This window comes from Centruroides vittatus, unplaced genomic scaffold, assembly GCF_030686945.1.
Source record: "Centruroides vittatus isolate TY-2023 unplaced genomic scaffold, ASM3068694v2 contig_543, whole genome shotgun sequence".
NCBI classification, from domain to species: domain Eukaryota; kingdom Metazoa; phylum Arthropoda; class Arachnida; order Scorpiones; family Buthidae; genus Centruroides; species Centruroides vittatus.
In genome coordinates, this window is record NW_027122319.1 from 668,941 (window position 1) to 690,782 (window position 21,842).

Here is a 21,842-nt window from a genome sequence, read left to right on the forward strand (position 1 = left end):
GTTTGTTGATAGTTAGGGGACAATCGTTGCCATTCGAGGGTCAATAATTTCCCGGGTATGGAATGTAGTTGGCAAAAATATAAGTTGTAATCTATGGGAAGGATGCAACAAACTATTGGCAATCACATGATCTAGCAATTTAGTTTTTTTTAACGTTCACAATATTACACTGCTGACACATTGCATTTCTGTTTTTGTTTTTGTCTTCTCTTGTCTTGACTTTTTTCTATTGATTTCAAAATGTTCATTAATGTCAATCTTTATGAAAAGAGAAAACATAAAATGAGGCCTTACTGTATTCATTTTCAGATATCTAATATCAAAATTTTATTAATTAATTAAATGTGATATGCATTTTTATACACAAAATAGTATATAGACTACAGTAGAGAGTCGTTAATCGAACCCTGGTAATCCGAACAATTTCAGTCGGACTGTGTCGTGCTGAATCGAACGTTTTTGATACTAGATTTACTTCTAAAGTATAATTTTCATGTTTTTATATTCTTCAATATATTTATTTTGTTTGTACAAAATAAAAAAATAATTTTTAATGATACAATAGCCTCCATTATTATTATAAAAATTTTCGTTTGGCTTAAAATTGATGAAAATTCAACACGAAGTGACACGCAACGGAGAAAAATTCAACATGAAGCGACACGCAATGGAGAAAAATTTGAACATCGGACAGGTTAATATATTTTTTTGTACATAATCAGTAATCCGAACAACCCCAGTCCCCAATTGATTCGGATTAACGACTCTCTACTGTATATTACTTTATATGCACAGGGTATTTTTTTTTATTTGATTTTTATTTAATTTATTTTATTTTACATTTAATTGGAACTGTTGATGGACAATAGATTTCCATCCCCATATAACAAAATTACCCAAGATTACAATAAAATACAATTAAAATTAACAACATAAATAAATACAATAAAAATTATATAATAACAAGAAATATATAAAAGAATAAAAACAGAAAAAAGCAAAAACATAATGATATGAGGGCAAAACAAAATTGCAGATTATGTAGAAATTGTTGGTATAAGTGTTTGCATTTTGTAAAGTTGTGATGAAGGTGATGTTTAATAGGAGACATGTAATCAATGGAATGATAAAAGAAAGATCTATGAGATAGTGATAATCAATAAAAAGGAGTATGTAGACATGATAGTGATTGAGTTTTCTTGGAAGGAACTTTCAGTTTTAGCCAATAATTGGGTATTATGCCATTAAAATATTTATAAATTAAAATACGATTGAAGTATTTGACCTTTTCTTTGAGATCAGATAATCCCAATCTGACTCTTGCGACTTCAGCATTATTAGTATATGGTAGATGGCAAAATTTGTTCAGAAGGAAATATACTTTGTTTATTTCTTTAATAACTTTGTTTAGTACAGAGGGGGCAGTCATAGCCCAGATTGATGAGCAGTAGTTGACTAATGACTGAAAGTTCATAAAGAAAATCAACCTTAGTACAGGTTTTGAGGATATCAGTCTACAAACGCTATAAAATATCCTGGTGTATTGTGATAGATTTAGCAATTTTTTTATATGACCTTTAAAGGTCAATTTATTGTCAAAAATGACCCCTAAATTACTATACAAATTTACATAATTTAAGACATGATTATAGATATATATCTATAATCATGTCTTAAATTAAAGGTTTAGGTAATAAATTATATATACATATAGTGTTTTTAGAAGTTGTATACTATTATTTACAGATTTGTTATTCAGTTTCTTTATAAAGTTTTAAAAATAGTAATAAAAATATTAAAAGATACCTTCTAGAGCACTTTTATTCAAACAAATGTTTTTGGCCACTTTAGGTGCCAGAATCAGGTTTCAATGAATACAATTTGAATGTGATGCTGGCTCCTAAAAGTTTCTGAAAATGTTTATTTTAATAAAGGAGTTGTGCTGGAAAAGATGTGGACAGTGTCTTTTAATATAGACTGGTTTTAGCTTTTTATTAGTGTTTCAGTACTAAAAATTTAAAAAAAATAAAATAAAATTTTACATACATTGTTTTAATTCATTTTATAAGCTTATTTAAATAATAAGGATGGAAAATTATGATTTGCTACAAATATACTGTATATTTTTTATATGTTTGTAGCAAACTATTGTAATTTTTTTCCATGAAATATTGTTTATAGAAATACAAAAAGTGTAATAATATATTTTTATTAAAGGTCTTAAATGTACTTAATTATTTAATTCATTATTTTGAAGCTGATGGAACAGCATTTTCTTTTGGAGATGGTAGTAGTGGACAGTTAGGACTTGATATGGATATTTTAGAAACATCACTTCCAGTGGAAATAAATTTTCCTTATAAAATTGCAAGAGTAAGCTGTGGTGAAAATCATTCAGCATTTCTCACAGGTTGTTTTATTTTTCATTCATTAAATATATTTTTATTTCATTTGAATATACATATTTTATATTAAAAGTAATGATAATTCATTATTTTATTCTTGTAGTTAATGGTCAAATATATACCTGTGGTAATAATAGGCATGGCAAATTGGGCCTTCTTGACGATGATGACGACAGCAATGATAATGAATTGTGTAATAAATTTCTGCCTAATTTAATTACAAGATTATATAATTTTAGTGTTCAGCAGGTAACCATTTTTATCTTGAACTGAAAAATAATTCATAAACATTTACTTAGTTTTTTTTTCTTTCAATAACTTACTAAAGTTATTTCATTACTAATATTTGCAGTATTATAGTTATAGATAGAAAAACATACTGATATATTGAAAAATTGATCAATTATTTGAATAATTTCCATTAAAATTTTTTAAGTTATAAGATGTTTACTCTTTTTGGTTTTGTCTTACAATTTGAGTCTCAATCTCTTCTTATTTAAAATATCAGTGTTTCTTTATATCATCTAAAATATGCATACAACAGTATTTATAAAATTACAATAATATAGGAAAAAAATTATTATTAATAGGAAAAATATTATTTAATGTATATAAATACCGTATTAGCCCGAATATAACGCGATATTTTTCGACCATTTATTTTCAGTTAAAAAATCGACTCGCGCTAAATTCGGGGTTTAAGTAATGGAATGTAATATAAACAAGGACATTTTCCTACAGAGATTGAAACACGACTGAACGTCAGACCTGGCTCGACCGATCACTTCAAAACAACCATGTGATCTAGTTAGTAGGCCTGCGCTTTTGTTTGCATAGCACTACTATAGTAAGGCTATGTCTCCGCTTGTTCGAAGTTCATTAGTCACGTGATTTTTCGACCGCCTTTTGGGCTCTCACAGATGCCATTTTTTATCTTAAAATTGTGAAATTTTTGGCTTCGCTCGAATAATTATTATTACATCTTTCTTTTCTTTATTTTCTCTACTTTTAAACAATGTAAAATATTTCTATATTGACAAAAATGCTTTATTTGTGTCGAATTTAATGTAATTTGATACGTAAAACGCAAAAAATAAACATATCAAATTTCAACTCGCTGTAATTTATCTCATGTTTCACCGATTGCCATCGGGTTTGTTTGTAAATGGGAAAGAAATATGACTTATTCAAGTTAAGTCAGTAGAAATTTCGTACTACTGCGAGAAAATTTGTCAATAGACCCGCTTTACCCCCTAACACGAAAGTCAATAAACACTAATTGTTTTATAACCCTATTTTCAAATGCTTTTTTCTGAGTTGTAAATCGACCAATTGACTAAGTTTTTATTTTGTTTTACTCAGAAAAATGTTGTGTTTAAGATTTAACAGATATTTTCTTTACATTTTTACACATGAATTTTATTTTTAATTTTTTATCTGATATAGTCGTGTGTTAGGCTTAACTCGATCATTGACATGAATGTAACCTGTGTTATCAGCTATAAATACCTAAATAAATGCTTATCTGATTGAATTTTACTTTCTTTGAATTCTTTTATGAGTATTATTTTTTTTTCTAAATATCTTAATGAAAATTTTGGAGTCGCGTTAAATTCGGGGTCGCGTTATATTCGGGCTAATACAGTAACAACAAATAGAATTAGAATGCATTGAATTAATAGATCTATTATATTATATAATTAACTTTTAACTTGTTGAAAATTATTCATACAATAGATGTATCATCAATACTGTTTCAATTTTCACATAAGTGTTTACAAAATATACAAAAGTATTAAATATATTAGATATATTCTATTCTTACCTAATTATATTGCACAATTAAAGCGTATAATTCCAAATTAAAATTGAAGACAGTCTGTTGAAATAACAGTACCATTTATTCACTTTTGCTGTTAAAGTGAAAGTGAATAATTGGTGGTACTGTTATTCTGACAGACTTTGTCTTCTCTATTTTAATTTCAAACAATTACTCTTTGGTTCTAAAAACTGAAAAGATTGAAAAACCTTATAATTCAAATTCTAGTATGCTGTTCTTAATACATCAAATACTTAGTTTTAAAAATGGATGTTAGTTTTACACATTTTCCCTCTCTCTAATTAAAACATCATGATATAAAAATTATAATTATTTAATTACTTCTGTATTGTCATCGAATGTTTTTTGTTATTAACTGTTTAGGGTTTAACAAATTTGCAATCTTTCATGTAATCATGACTCTAAATTTCTTGGAGAGATTACATTGAACAATTGGAAAATATATTATAAATGAATCTTATAATTTTTTTAAGGATAGTGCTTAAAAGTGAAATACTCAAAGATAGATTCTCATGATATATTATAATTTAATATTATATTATGTTCATTTCTAAGATTTATAATAGTCATTATAATTTTATAATTCAGATATCTTGTGGTGGTTGTCACACTGCTGTATTAGCTTCAAAGTCCAAACAATTAGACAACTTTCAAAGTAATCATACAAGTGAAGTGATTAATGACTCAAATACTCCCATATTAGATGCAAGACAAAGAAGGAGACAAAGAAATGTATGTATAAGTATGAGCATAATCTATTTTAATTTTTAATTGTTTAATATATGATATTACTAATTAGAATAATATGTAAATTTTGAAAATATACCTATAAAAATTATCATTTAAATTTGATATTTTTAAAAATAATTTAAAACTGAAACAATCCTGTATTTATAGAATTGTTTCAGTTAAACAAGTTTGTTCGCTTATTTTATTTACATATCTGTAGAATAGATTCCTTTGGTTATTAACAAACTAAAGTTTCTCACAATTATAATTAAATATTTTTATAAACTAATACATTTAACAGAAATCATTAATGTACATAGTACAGTTGAGTCTGCTTAGGAGAACATGCTTGAGATTGCTGCATCATGCTCTCTTATCCAGACTGTTCCTTATCCAAAGTACCCAGGAGGTTTGTTAATGGTATTCAATTCTCTCCATCTTTTCATGTCTTAGGAGCTATAAATAACTTATAATACACTTAGAAATGTTAAAATTCATTATCATATAACTTTACTATACTTGCACATTGATTTCCATTCTTATATCACCAATTTTATTGTTCCAATAATCAGTAAATACAGTATACAGTAAGACCCCACTTAATGCTGATTCAATATAATGCGATCTGCTCGAAGCCTAAAAAAAGCTCAAAATTTACACTGATTCAAATTATTGCAGCATTTCATTGATTTGTATATAATACAATTATTCCTAAAAACGAACCAATTAGCAAAAGATGGCAATTCGTCATAGCACAGTACTTACTTCCCTTAAATCCGTGTTTGTTTGGTGCAATTTTGAAAAAATTATAACATCGTGGTTGCCATAGGCAATATCGACTTCGCTTGGCAAAAATTAACTGATAAATGCATGAATGGAGAATGGAAGAAGGTATGGCTGGAGGTATTCAAGAATTCTCAATGAGAACAGACTATCGTTGACTAAATTGTCAACTTTATCGATACAGCAGGACTAGGAAATGAAGGTGAGCAGGATATTGAGGAGTTAATTCTGCTTTCTGGTGAGAGCCTTACCAATGCTGACCTTCAAGGACCAGCAGAACAAAGAATTCATGTAGAACTGGAAAATAGTGATTCTGAAAACAAAGAATCTAAAGAATTTCTCTAGAGATTTCTATGGTAAAAGTTTGGTAACAATAACAGAAATTGTTGATCAAATTGTAGTGAATGATCCAGATTTTGAAGGCAGTGCAAAAGCAAGACAAGGCATTTTGGATATGATCTCTTGCTACCAACATTTACTTAAAAAAAGAAAAAACCGACAAATGAAACTACACGACTTTATTGCAAAAAAACAAGAATTTCAGAAGAATTTCTTCATTACAAAAACTTTACATTTCTATGTGCATATGTTTATGTGTTATTTAACATATATTATTATGCAAATTAATATAAAAATAACTTAAAATTAAAGTAAAATTTGTTTATTTTTGGTCATGTGTTTCCTTTTCCCTATTTACTCTGTGTTAAAATGACATTGTTTAATGCTGTTTCGTTTAGTGCTTTGTCATCTAGGAATGTATCCCTCACGTTAAGTGGGTCTTACTGTATTTTTCTTTCCTGAAATTCAATAGGAGGACTAGATGAAAAGATGTGAACATCTTTGCTCCAAAATTTCTGAATGCTCTATAAGGGATGTGCAGTATAGAAATAAATAAATACAGTGGGTGATTGGTTAACGAACAAATCAGATAACAAACACTTTTACGAAAGATTATGTTTGGACAACGAACACCTCTCAGATCAAACACAAGAAGAAGTGATGTAAAATAACGGATACTGATTGGTCTTCCCTTGTCTTCAGGCAACAATTCAAAAATTTTCAGAGTGTGGGAGACGTCGACATCGATGCTCAACCCAGTATATACTGATCAGATAGTATTCCTCCAAACTTTGAAACTCTCCCTTGTAATTCCAGCTTTTTATTTTTCTGACAGAAACAATTCTTTTATAGTATTCACGAGACTGTTGGGCAGGCACTCATTAAATTTTGCGTTAGTTTTTATTTTTGAAAGATGAGAGTACAATAGCAAAGGTAGAGTGTGGGCAGAAGATGTCTGATGTTGCTGGGCAGTATGGCTTGAACAGGTCTACAGTAGGCTGCAGTTCAATCTTATCTAAGAAAGATACTGTATAATCAAGAAGACTCAAGCAATTAAAGAGTAACAAAAATCACATCTGAGAAATAAAGAACATTGAAGAGCTCATAATGGAACCTGAAACTAATCTGACAACAGAACACCAAGAACCCTTGAATGAAGAACACCAAGAAACTCTGTAAAATATGTTTTCTTGTGAAAAAGAGGGTTAATGCTGATATCTGCTATTAAACATTTTTTTGAAGAATTGGGAGAATGTCAGAACAACAGTCTTAGAATGGCATCCAAACCAAGTTGAGATTAATAGGCTTGGGGATCTCTATAATTACAATGCCATTAATTACTTCTGAAAAATCCTGAAGAAGAGAGAAAAGCAATTGACATTGGACAGATTCTTTAAACCCCACAAATGGAAAAAACATGACTAATAAAAATGCAAGACTGTGTATATATGTATTTTTATTATTACATATAAATAAACATGGTAAGAAAGTATATATTTTTACTTTTTGGAGTTTTCAGAATGAATTAATCAAATTACCATAAAAACCTATGGTAAATCGATAATCGGTTAACGAACAATTCAGTCGGCGAACAAAGTTTTGGAATGAATTATGTTCATTAACTGATCACCCACTGTACAGTGCCAAGTAATGTCATGTAACCTCCAAAATCTGGTCATTAATCATGAAAGAGACAAAGCAAAAAGTGAAGATATATACATGAACAAACAGCACAGATCACATATATTTTATGATATTTTATTACTATGTAATTGCTCTCATGTATATCTAATAAAACCTGTTCATTGTGATTTTGTAAGAAATATTTTGATTCCCTGTTTGTTAGAAAACTGACCAATTACAAACATTACAAAATTTTAACAAATCATAATATAGAGAGCCTTGTCAGTCACCATGTGTCCATGTACTATAAATTAAAGATAGTCCCTTATAAATTTTCCTTAGAATAGTGCTCCGTTATGAGGACTGTTGCTTTAAAAATTCTACTAACATGGTGTTTGTTTAACCGACTGCTCGGTTAACTGGTGCTCTGGTAATAGGAATCTTGCTAATGTGAAACATAGGGAAGAAAATTGGGAACATGGGAGAGTGCTCTGTAAAGTGAGCTGTTTCCTTATTCAGTATTCTGTTAAGTGGACTCAACTGTATTTAACATTGTAATATTGTAGTAAGAAAAAGTTGAAGTAATAGTATGAAATAACATCAAAATATGTGTGTGTAATGATAGTAAGAAGTAATTGTTTATATCCAAGAATATATTTAATTTCAGTGTTCCAAGTAAATTTAACTGCATTAATTGCATTCTTGGATTATAATGTAGGTTTTGGAAGATGGCTCTGATGTATATATATATTATATAGCAGAGGTGGGCAAGCAAGAGTTCAGTGGGAGCCGCAATGTAGGTTTTGCAAAATGCATGGGAGCCGCAGTTCTGTACTGTCGTGGTGGATAGTATGGTAAAGCGCGCGATTTTATTATATAATATAAATATAATATAAAACAAATATTGAATTTTTTTAATAAACATATTTTCACAAAATTATAAAAATAAAATTGTAAAAATAATAATAAAAAACAGAAATTAACACTTTCAGCAAGAGCCGCATGTAACTCAAAAAGACCACATGCGGCTCTCGGAGCCACATTTGCCCATGCCTGTTATATAGGGTCCCATTTTAGTCAATACATTTTGAATAAAGGATTTTTAACCTGTAGTATAAATTTTACAAAAAATGAATTTAAAATGAATTTTTATATGATTTTTAAAATAAATTGATTGTAATTTTATTTATTTTGTTTATTTATGTAGTTACCACCATTGTTTAATTCATCAGTCTCAAAAAATGATAACAGTGACTCAAATCCATTAAATAAAACAAAATTACCAAGCATTAGTGTTCAAAACTCAAGTATGAATTTAATTTTGCTATTTATTAAATATAATAAAAATAACTTGTACTTTTTAAAATAAGTAAAGAAAAAAATTAAAGGAAGTAATCATTAAATTTGAAATACTCACTAACATTTTTTTAAATGGATATTTTTTTTATATTTTCTTATTATCTCACAATGTTAGCTCTTTTAATTGATTTACAAAGTTTAAATTTAAATAATTAATATACATTACTGTAAATAAGATAATAAATATTTCAGAAAAAATGCATTCCTATCAAAAGTGGATAGTTGCTTGGATGATTTTATTGCATTATGCAATACAGATACAATATGCACAGTGAAATTTGATCAGTTCATATGATATAAGAATGGAGTTATTGATTGATGGCATTCTCCTGGTCATAGTTTTCACCTTTTTCGCTCTTACTAGCTAAAAAATTATTTTAGTTTTGAAGTTTTAATTTAATTAAGCAAATGTTGTTATTAATGAGTTTTCATTACTTTGTAATTAATAAAATTAATATACTATAACATAATTTTCAGCTAACTAACAAGAATGATGAAAGTGGAGAATGTCATTGAAAGCTTCATTTGTACATCATGCACACTGATCAACTTTTACTGCAGCTTATTATAAAAGTGTATTGAGTTGAATTTAAGTCTTTTGTTATAATATATCAGGTCTGGCCAACCAAATCGTTTTGTAAGCCACTTTGACAACTTTTTGATAATTAGTAATGTTTGAATATATTAATATTTTACGAATATATTAATATTCAAATCAAATATTTTACATAAAATTGGACAAATAGAGTATATTTATTTTATTCATAATTATTCATAAATTTATACTTTTTAAAATTTTTAAATATTTTTACTTGAAAATTAATATATGAATTAAATTTATTTATAGTCAGTTCTTTTCTCCATGTAATTTATTTCAGAATTTAATAGGGTACAATAATTGTAAATTTATCTCATGAATATACCAGGTGTATAAGCTTAAATCCGCTGTTTGCTAAAAGATGGTGTTAGTAAGCGTATTAAGCTAAAGTTAAATTACTTTTTCTTACATTATAAATTTTCAGTATTTTTTTTAATTGAAATAGAACAAATAATAGATGATGATGAAATGAGTGAAAGTGATGATAACACAGAAAAAAGTTCAAAGAGAAGATCTTTACTTCAAGAAGCAGAAGAAGATGAAAGTATTCGTCATGTTGACAGTGATTTAGATTCTGATCTTTCAGAAAAATCTGAATTGAATAAGGTATGAATTATATATTAATTTAATAATAGAAATTTTTATTTAAAATGATTACAGAAATGACTGGATTATGTATACCTAAATTACTTTTAGTGAATTAGATTTGTTAGTCAATGATAGAAATTGGTTTTTTAGATGCAGATGAATTTCCTTCTAAAAGGATAAATTAATAATGTTATATATACAATAGAATCTATTTATGGTAATTGTGGCTATTATTAGTTGTTTAATGTTACGAGAATTAACATTTCTCAAAACATAAGATAAAATACACTTATAAAATCTTACCATATTGTAATCAGAGTTTTGGTTATAGTTATATGCCTTCAGTAAATAGGCATTTTTAAACTGTCTCTTTGCAATATCAGGGTCAATATTTCACTGTAATGTACAATCATTAATTATTGTTATTAGATTTAATTAATGCTTTAAATGTTAAATATTTATTATTTTAATTGTTATTTGCTCACAGTATAGTGGTTTAAATTAAACTAACGTATAATTCAATTTTTAATTTAATTATACACTAGTTGTATTTAAAGATGTTTACCTGCTTTTTTTCAATGCCAATTCTTAATGAATTACTATTAATTGATAATAATAATTTTAAATTGTTTTAAGATGTTCTTTTAATGTCAGAATCAATAAAACTAGGATAGAGCAAGACTAATGCAATTTAATTTAATCTCAAAATTGATCAGATATTAAGTTATTAAAATTCATGATTAATTATTTAAATTGGTAAATGTGTACTTAGGTAGCCCCTACTGTGGCATTTCAAGAATCTCAACATGAGTTGTTTGATAGTTAAGGTAGGTGTTGCTGTCTTGAGTTTACATGATTTTTTACATCAAATGGTTTCTATATTATGGCCATACAATATTATATTTTAGGTAGGAGTATTTTAATTATCATATTTCAAAGAGTTGTATCTTATTTTGTGATTATAAATTTTTTGAAGTTTGTATTTGATATTTTGATATTTTTTCTTGTGTTGATGGAATGGAGGGTTTAGAAAAAGATTGACAGTTTTCTTTGCAAAAGTGTACCTCTAGGGATTTTTTTCATGTTTTAAAATGAATTTTCCTGAAATTGTTGTTGATAAGAGAATTTTGTCTGATATTAAGTATGCCATAAAGTTAGGTTTGCAACCTGTAGATGCAGATTGTTTGAATTGTGATGTCCTCATAAATTAATTTTTCAGAAGGATTGTGATTCTGTTTCTTTTAGATGTCATAAATGCAGGATGAACAGTTTGGCACTTGTAGGTACATTTAAAGGTAAATTTGGGAAAATTTCTTGGGGAACTATTTTTTCATTTGTCTGGCATCTAATTTGTATAGAATGTACATTGAGCATGACCTGTTTGGTGGTGGGTGTGATTAGTCAAACAGCCATTGACTGGGCAAAATTTCATAAAACAAGTTATGATGGCTTCCTTGTCTAATTTGATATGAATGAAAGTTTGTGGACCTGGAAAGATTGTTGAAACTGACGAGACTGTTGTGAGCAAAAGGAAAAAACCTGGAGAACATTTTGACCTGTCCATTCAGCATATGAGTAAGGTTTATCCATGAGTGGGATGTATTTCAGTATGGAAAGAGCCAGAAACTGTACCTTCAGCCCCATAAGTAAGTCCCAAGAAATCAAAAATCATAAGAGGAAGAATGTAGTTGTTTGTTAAGAATACAGAAAAAGTTTCTACAAAGGAAAAGGATTAACTTACGAAAGAATCATCTAAACCATGTTCTGTACTGAAGAAATTGAAGAAAAGAAAATAGAAATATGTCAGTGACAAGTGAAAGATTTTTCTTTAAATGCCAGTGTAGTTAGTAGCTGCACCAGTCATCATCTTGTTTGTGAATCTCATGTTCACATACAAGATGATGACCAGAACTGCTGCCATAGGGGCTACTTAAGTACACATTATCAATATAAACTTCAAATAAAATGTATTACACATTTCAGAATTCAAGAATTCAAATTCTTTTAGCCTGATAAAATTTAATCTACAGTAATATTACTCACAAACATAACTTATTCAAATAGAGACAGGTACTCTTACAAATATCTTTGTCCTATAATAATATTTTGCTATAAAATCAAAACTATTTCAGTTGCTATATAATATAAAGAAAAATAAATAAATGAATAATTAATGATTTAATTTTTGAATTTATATAAAAATGATATTTTTAATAAAAAATATGGAAAAATCTTTTTTCCTATAAAATAATATGGATGAAATTTATAACTGTTTTATTTTCTGTTAATTTTAATCACATCTTTATTTTTATTTTATAAAAAGTAATATGTAACATTACAATTTTTTACATAATGAAAATAAGATAGCAATTAAGATTAACAGAAACTCTACCATAAATTTCAAATAATCAGAAAATTGGTTATTTATATAAAGGGTGTGAAGTCTGTATTAAAATATTTCAACATATTATTTCAATGTGATAATTATGAGATAGTGCCATTATAATGACATCTCGTAGAAATACAGTTATTCTGATATAATAGATACAAATTATGTAAAAAATCTACAAAATTTACCAGAGATTTTCTCAAAATTTTTAATCTTTTAGTATAATATTTAATGTTAATAAGTTTAACAAGAAAAAGATAAAAACTAATTATATATCATTTAGCTGCATATTCAATACAGTCAAATTATATATAATTTATTCAATGTTATTAATACTTATAAAATTTGAAATAAACTTTAGAAGCTAAGTTTATAAGTTTATTAAATTTATTTTAAAAATTTAGATTCTATAATCTAATATCAATAAATTTGAAAAACTTGTTAAGTAATTTAAAGATCTATTAAATTTTTCTTTTTTAATCCTTGTATAATTTGCTTGAAATTTATAAAGCCTCTTTTCTTTTCTTTCGAAGACACAATGTAGTGACGTAAACTTAAACACTGGGCGAATTTTTCATCCTTTTTATTCGGTTGGAACGCTTTTTTATTACATAACGCGTTTCGGGCCGATGCCCCTCTTCAGCCAACTAAACATTAAAAAGTGAGAGATGACTATATACAAATATTTAAAATAAATATCGTGACAGTATACATAATTAGTTTTTTAGAGGTTGTTACCTTCTAAATCCTGGTAAGAGCTTGTATACCGTTAAAAGCTGGTCCGTACCTCATTCGGTAGTTTAGACGGATGTAATAGTCCAAGGGTACGAATCTTGATAAAAATTCCATAAAAAAGGAAGGTTTAGTATCAGTCTGTAGAGGTATACGGGGTTATTCTTTCACAAATCATATTCGTGAAACCATACCTGAGATTCGTCTTCCGGTGTGTTGTCTAACACTGAGCTCGTACTCCTCCACCTCAACTGCGGAGCACGATCTATTTTTAATTTGCATATGTCTGGTCGAGCATTAGCAGGGGAATGTTCCTTTTTTTTTTTAATAGGTTTCTTTTCCGATAAAATTATTCGGGGGGTTTAGCGGTGATTTTTTTAGAACATAGCACGTGGCCATTGCTATTTTTTCCCGCTTTTAGTATTTTTAATATTTGTCGCTATGCAAATGACGTAACAGATCGTAAAACAGTTTTTTATTTTATAGTATATTTTATAGTAATTTAATCCAGTTTTCATTGATTTTTATGCTTAGATTAGTATTTATGCAGGTCTTATTTTTATTTTTAATGATTTCTACACTTTCTTTGAATTTTCTGTTGTATGTCTTCTTTTCTCTATGTAAAATGCTTGTTTTAGTATCATCGATTTTACAGTTATTTAACACACAATGGTCATGGAATACTGAGTTTAGTCTGTTGTACTTTAAATCGGCTATATGTTCTTTCACTCTTATTTTGAGTTTTCGTTTTGTTTCTCCTATATAGAAGTTGGTATTTTTGCAAGTGCATGGTATCTTGTAAACTATGTTTTTCATATCTTCTTTTTTTATCGTCTGTTTCTTTTTTCTTTGTTTCGCTTTAAGTCTAGATAACAGGTTTACGTATTTTGGGGCAAGTTTTATATTATTTTTCCTCATATCTATGTCGATTTCTTCATAAAGGTTCCTAATGTATGGGAAGCTGGTATATTTTGGTTTCGATTCGGTTTTTTTATCTTTTATTTTTGTTTGGTTATTAGTAATTTTATTTTCCCATTTATGAATCAGTCTGGTTGGGTACCCGTCTAGGGCAAACTTTTTCTTCAATTCGATGATGTGTTTGGGTTTATTAGTTTCTTTACTAGTTCTATTCTGTATTTTTCGGTATTCCATGTTAAAGATGTTTTGTTTTATATACAATGGTATATTTGAAGTATATTTTATTGTGGTGTTGATTGAACATGGTTTTTTAAAAGGTTCAAAATCTAATTCGTTTTCGTTTCTTGTTATCATGACGTCTAAGTATCGTATACTATTATCGGCCACATTTTCTTCCTCTATTTTAAATTGGATATCCTTATCTATATTGTTTATTATGTGTTTTATCATGTTAGGCTTTACTTCTGCATCATTATATATAATTAGGACATCATCTACGTATCTTTTATAATATTTTATACCTGTTATATTATTAATTTCTTTGTCAACGTCGATCATTATTATTTCAGCTAGTTTCGGGCCTATGACGGACCCCATACTAATACCATTATTCTGTGTGTAGTATTCTTCATCTATCTCGAAATAATTACTCATATATGCAAATTCTATTAATTCTATGATATGTGATTCTACTTCTAATTTTTTAAGTTTATCTTCGATTAATTCCCATTTTATCGACGGGTACATATCAATCACATCCAGACTAGCCATTTTTGATGTTTTTTTCTATTTTAACGTTTTTTAGACTGTCCAAAAGTTCCTCTGTATTTTTGATAGAGTGCTTCGAATTTTGATATTTCTTAAGTTTTTGTTTAAGGAATTTTTCCAGATTATATAAGGTAGCGAATTTAAAATCGACTATGGGTCTTACTTTTTCTCCCATTTTGTGGGTTTTAAGTTTCACATTCAGTTTAGGTGTTCTATCATTATCTTGATTAAGGATGAACTCTCGTTCTGCTCTTGTAATTTTGTTAAGTTTTTGCAGTTTTATAACTCTCTTTTTTAGTTCTTCATATAGGGTTTCTTTCGGATTGATTGGTAGTTTTCGGAACTTTTTGCCTTCCACTATTTCTAGCTGTTTTGACTTAACCCATTTTTGGGTTACTATAATAATTTGTTTACTTTTATCGGCTCTAATGAGGTCTAGCTGATTATCACTTAAGAATTTTTGCAATGTTTCTATCTCGTCTTTGTATTTATAGTAATTTTTATCTGTTATAGTTGTTTTATTATGTTTTTTTACAGTATATTTTTTTAATTTTATTACTTAAGGTCGTTTTCAGAATTCTTGATTCTGTATCTTCGAGTTCATTGCACATACGATCCAAATTAGGTATTATATCCAATACTTCCCAAGTGTTAGGGCCGTTAAAGTCTAGTCCTTTTCTTATTGTTTCTAGAATATGTTCGGGGATCGTGATTTGTGTTTTATTTAATACCAAGGATGTTTTCCATTCTATTATTTCTTCCATAGTTGGGTGGCCAAATCGTTTAGCTAGCTTTTTTTTGTTTATTTGTCTGATATCTATTTATATTATCTCTTGGTAAGTTGTTAGTGGTTTCTTCTTTATTTTTTGGATCTGCTCTTCTTTCCTTTTTATTGTATTTTTGTAAATCTCGTTTTAGTCTTCTAATTTTAATGTGTTTAAATTTAAAGCACATTAAAATTAGAAGACTAAAACGAGATTTACAAAAATACAATAAAAAGGAAAGAAGAGCAGATCCAAAAAATAAAGAAGAAACCACTAACAACTTACCAAGAGATAATATAAATAGATATCAGACAAATAAACAAAAAAAAGCTAGCTAAACGATTTGGCCACCCAACTATGGAAGAAATAATAGAATGGAAAACATCCTTGGTATTAAATAAAACACAAATCACGATCCCCGAACATATTCTAGAAACAATAAGAAAAGGACTAGACTTTAACGGCCCTAACACTTGGGAAGTATTGGATATAATACCTAATTTGGATCGTATGTGCAATGAACTCGAAGATACAGAATCAAGAATTCTGAAAACGACCTTAAGTAATAAAATTAAAAAAATATACTGTAAAAAAACATAATAAAACAACTATAACAGATAAAAATTACTATAAATACAAAGACGAGATAGAAACATTGCAAAAATTCTTAAGTGATAATCAGCTAGACCTCATTAGAGCCGATAAAAGTAAACAAATTATTATAGTAACCCAAAAATGGGTTAAGTCAAAACAGCTAGAAATAGTGGAAGGCAAAAAGTTCCGAAAACTACCAATCAATCCGAAAGAAACCCTATATGAAGAACTAAAAAAGAGAGTTATAAAACTGCAAAAACTTAACAAAATTACAAGAGCAGAACGAGAGTTCATCCTTAATCAAGATAATGATAGAACACCTAAACTGAATGTGAAACTTAAAACCCACAAAATGGGAGAAAAAGTAAGACCCATAGTCGATTTTAAATTCGCTACCTTATATAATCTGGAAAAATTCCTTAAACAAAAACTTAAGAAATATCAAAATTCGAAGCACTCTATCAAAAATACAGAGGAACTTTTGGACAGTCTAAAAAACGTTAAAATAGAAAAAAACATCAAAAATGGCTAGTCTGGATGTGATTGATATGTACCCGTCGATAAAATGGGAATTAATCGAAGATAAACTTAAAAAATTAGAAGTAGAATCACATATCATAGAATTAATAGAATTTGCATATATGAGTAATTATTTCGAGATAGATGAAGAATACTACACACAGAATAATGGTATTAGTATGGGGTCCGTCATAGGCCCGAAACTAGCTGAAATAATAATGATCGACGTTGACAAAGAAATTAATAATATAACAGGTATAAAATATTATAAAAGATACGTAGATGATGTCCTAATTATATATAATGATGCAGAAGTAAAGCCTAACATGATAAAACACATAATAAACAATATAGATAAGGATATCCAATTTAAAATAGAGGAAGAAAATGTGGCCGATAATAGTATACGATACTTAGACGTCATGATAACAAGAAACGAAAACGAATTAGATTTTGAACCTTTTAAAAAACCATGTTCAATCAACACCACAATAAAATATACTTCAAATATACCATTGTATATAAAACAAAACATCTTTAACATGGAATACCGAAAAATACAGAATAGAACTAGTAAAGAAACTAATAAACCCAAACACATCATCGAATTGAAGAAAAAGTTTGCCCTAGACGGGTACCCAACCAGACTGATTCATAAATGGGAAAATAAAATTACTAATAACCAAACAAAAATAAAAGATAAAAAAACCGAATCGAAACCAAAATATACCAGCTTCCCATACATTAGGAACCTTTATGAAGAAATCGACATAGATATGAGGAAAAATAATATAAAACTTGCCCCAAAATACGTAAACCTGTTATCTAGACTTAAAGCGAAACAAAGAAAAAAGAAACAGACGATAAAAAAAGAAGATATGAAAAACATAGTTTACAAGATACCATGCACTTGCAAAAATACCAACTTCTATATAGGAGAAACAAAACGAAAACTCAAAATAAGAGTGAAAGAACATATAGCCGATTTAAAGTACAACAGACTAAACTCAGTATTCCATGACCATTGTGTGTTAAATAACTGTAAAATCGATGATACTAAAACAAGCATTTTACATAGAGAAAAGAAGACATACAACAGAAAATTCAAAGAAAGTGTAGAAATCATTAAAAATAAAAATAAGACCTGCATAAATACTAATCTAAGCATAAAAATCAATGAAAACTGGATTAAATTACTATAAAATATACTATAAAATAAAAAACTGTTTTACGATCTGTTACGTCATTTGCATAGCGACAAATATTAAAAATACTAAAAGCGGGAAAAAATAGCAATGGCCACGTGCTATGTTCTAAAAAAATCACCGCTAAACCCCCCGAATAATTTTATCGGAAAAGAAACCTATTAAAAAAAAAAGGAACATTCCCCTGCTAATGCTCGACCAGACATATGCAAATTAAAAATAGATCGTGCTCCGCAGTTGAGGTGGAGGAGTACGAGCTCAGTGTTAGACAACACACCGGAAGACGAATCTCAGGTATGGTTTCACGAATATGATTTGTGAAAGAATAACCCCGTATACTTCTACAGACTGATACTAAACCTTCCTTTTTTATGGAATTTTTATCAAGATTCGTACCCTTGGACTATTACATCCGTCTAAACTACCGAATGAGGTACGGACCAGCTTTTAACGGTATACAAGCTCTTACCAGGATTTAGAAGGTAACAACCTCTAAAAAACTAATTATGTATACTGTCACGATATTTATTTTAAATATTTGTATATAGTCATCTCTCACTTTTTAATGTTTAGTTGGCTGAAGAGGGGCATCGGCCCGAAACGCGTTATGTAATAAAAAAGCGTTCCAACCGAATAAAAAGGATGAAAAATTCGCCCAGTGTTTAAGTTTACGTCACTACATTGTGTCTTCGAAAGAAAAGAAAAGAAACGAAAATACAAAACACGGTTTCCTCAAGATAGATTTATAAAGCCAATTACTTTTACAGTCTATAAATGTTCAATTGATGATAAATGTTTTTAAAATTCATATTATTTATTTAAAATTTGAATATATGTGTTGTACAGGTTTTCTTTACCTCCAGTTTTTCCTTTTGTTTTTTCTGTTTAATCTTCAGTTTTAATTTTGATCAGCAATAAATAAAGCAAATTTTTAACTGTGTGATAATTTCTTTTTCATTTATCTCAGCATTATCCTTTTTTCATAACAAAATAATTATACTTTTTGATGTAAATATTTATATAAAAATTATACTAAAGATCATTAGTGTATTTTTGATACAGAAATTCCCTACTTACAAACTTTCAGACTTATGAACAATTTGAACGTACGTCTAAAACTTAAATTTTGCATATTCTTACTGGTTTTGTGGTGGTGTTAAACTCAGTCTTTAACCAGTAATAAATAATAGCTAATTAATGTGGATTTATTTCTATCACATGTCATCATTTTTTGTTTTTGCATGAATTAAGATGTTCCATTGCCACTTGTGAGGTGGCTTCGAAGTTGGTAACAGAGTAACAGCATTTCTAGCTGTTGTTTGCAATTTTTATAAACTTTTACGATTAATACTTCAGAAATACATCCAAAATGTAATAGTAAATCTAGTAGTGGAGATAAATGCATCGTTCTATTACCATGGAAACTAAACCTGTCTTTACAAAATTAAACATATTAGGTAAAAAAAATTGCATTTGAAACACCCTAAGCAGTAATGAGCAGATAAATGAGCTTAATGTGTTCTACTAAGTGCATTGAAGGATCAAACACTAACAGTACGTAGTTATTCTGTGTACAAATGTACTTTCTAGGTTAGTTTTCAACTTACGAACATTTTGACTTACAACTACACCTTGGGAACCTAACCTGATCGTAAGTAGAGGAGTGCCTTTATTGGTGAATGAGGTTATGGAAAATTAGCCTCATTCACCAATTGAGTAAATTATTCTAATCTTTTATTGGGAAAAAAGGAAAAATTATACAAAGGAATGCTTTGGAAACTTGCATAACACTTCACTGTTTAAGGTTGCTTGATTTTATTCAGTCCATGATTAGGGCCAGTTTTATGTGGATACCCTGTATGTCAGAAATGATAAATTTTAAAAATGTAGCAATTAACCACTTGTGTAATTTTTTAGATTTAACTATTTCTGTTAGGAATATTATTCTATATTAGCTGAATTAATTTTGTAAGTTTTTTTTATAATTATAAATTTTTATTAAATTCTATTTCAGACACATGTATTGGTGACAAATGAGTATAATGAATCACAATTAAAGCCAATAAAAAATACATCTGAACAAAATTTAGATGGAGAAAAGGTTTTTGACTTTTTATTAGTTCTTTTAATTTGTAAGTTTTAAATCAATGTAATAATAAAATGTAAGAAATAAATATTAAATATATAATACCAATAAGGTTACCAATATTAATCTGACTTAATTTAGATATGTGAAATATATATATATATATATATTTTATGTATTTGTACTTTCCCAGCTATTATATAATATAACTTAGGGAAAGTATGGTGACTGGTCAAATTCCCCCCCCCCCAGTTTTTATCACATTTGATGTTCTGACACTCAAGGAGCCCAAACATGTAAAAATATCTCTTACAAAATTTTGAAATTGTGTGTGTGTATGGGCACCTGTATGCTTAGGCATCTATTTTGTTTATTTCAGGACTGGTTGAACCAAAAATTTTGAAATTTGGCAAGATTATTTCTATATTTGGGGGGCATTGATGCTAATAAATTTTGGTGGTTAAAGGCCAATGAGGTTGGGAGATAGAAGGGGTCATATTTTGAGTGGGATCAGACTTAATGAAAATTTTACTTGTTATTGGCATTTACAATATTTTTAAAAACTCATCTCTATCCTCAAAATTAATTAAGCCTTTTGCTTTTTTATAATAATGAATAATATAAAAATTATTTTTTATAAAATCTCATAACAGATGGCACCATACACACTTACACAATTTTACCTTTGACATTTGCTTTTTTAATATTCACTTCCAGGTCCAGCTCTTTTATGGTTGCGCATCCATTAGCAGAATCATTGTTTGCCTGCTATACTGTTGCTTCTGACATGGCTGTTAGCAGTCTGCCAGTTTATGTCAAATCTTGAATGCTACCATGTCTATCTTATACTGAAAATTTATTGTGACATTGCTACAATGCCAGTTGCAATGCTCTCAATTTTAGTAGTGTCTTTTCCCTGTACATCATACTTTTTCTGTTTTTTCTTGACTTTCATCTACCTAACTCTGTTCTCAAGATTAAGAAAGGACAGACAGCTGGATGCCAGTGGAAATTTATAAGTCTGCAATTTCAAAATCTCAGCCCAATATAGATATTTAAACATTTTTAAAAACACAATATAGTACAGATATTATATTGTACTCATAATGGCAATCTCACTCGCATTGTACATATAAGTTGACAAATTATTAATGACTTTCAAAACTATTTATCTTGTATTTTGTTGGTTTAAGTTATGAAATTCAATAGTTATATGGTTTTCAAAGTTGTTATATATCGTTTTAATACTAGTAAGTGTATTTAGGAATAAAAATTAAACATGTGTAGATAGGTTGAATAGTGTATTAAAAGAGAAATACATATTATTCAGTATTTGGTTACTCTGCCCTTAGCTTCTATGATGGCTTGAATGCGGTGTGGCATGTTTTCAATGCATGATATGGCTACTTCTTGGAGTTTTGGAGTGTTGTGCCATACTCTAATGATATTCTCAATCAGTTCTCTTTTGTTTGTTATAATTTTATCCCTTGAAATTTCAGTTTTCAGGACTGCCCACACATTTTCTAAAGGATTCAAGTCAGGCGAGTTTCTTGGCCAGTCTAGGGTGTTAATCTGATTGTTTTTAGGTATTCTGTGATAGATT

The 21,842-nt window shown here is 28.4% G+C and overlaps 1 protein-coding gene across 2 annotated transcripts in view; it reads left to right on the forward strand.

Annotated features, from left to right (window-relative positions):
• The window catches only part of LOC136978493 (X-linked retinitis pigmentosa GTPase regulator-like), a 65,052-nt gene that overhangs the window by 21,024 nt on the left and 22,186 nt on the right, over positions 1-21,842 (forward strand). The window contains exons 8-13 of one of the 2 annotated variants that reach the window (XM_067274208.1): positions 2,258-2,410; positions 2,509-2,654; positions 4,834-4,977; positions 8,927-9,026; positions 10,122-10,282; positions 20,168-20,254. In XM_067274208.1, the coding sequence (XP_067130309.1) occupies positions 2,258-2,410; positions 2,509-2,654; positions 4,834-4,977; positions 8,927-9,026; positions 10,122-10,282; positions 20,168-20,254 (791 nt within the window). The remainder of the gene's footprint in view (positions 1-2,257; positions 2,411-2,508; positions 2,655-4,833; positions 4,978-8,926; positions 9,027-10,121; positions 10,283-20,167; positions 20,255-21,842) is intronic. The other variant, XM_067274209.1, reaches the window with a different exon arrangement.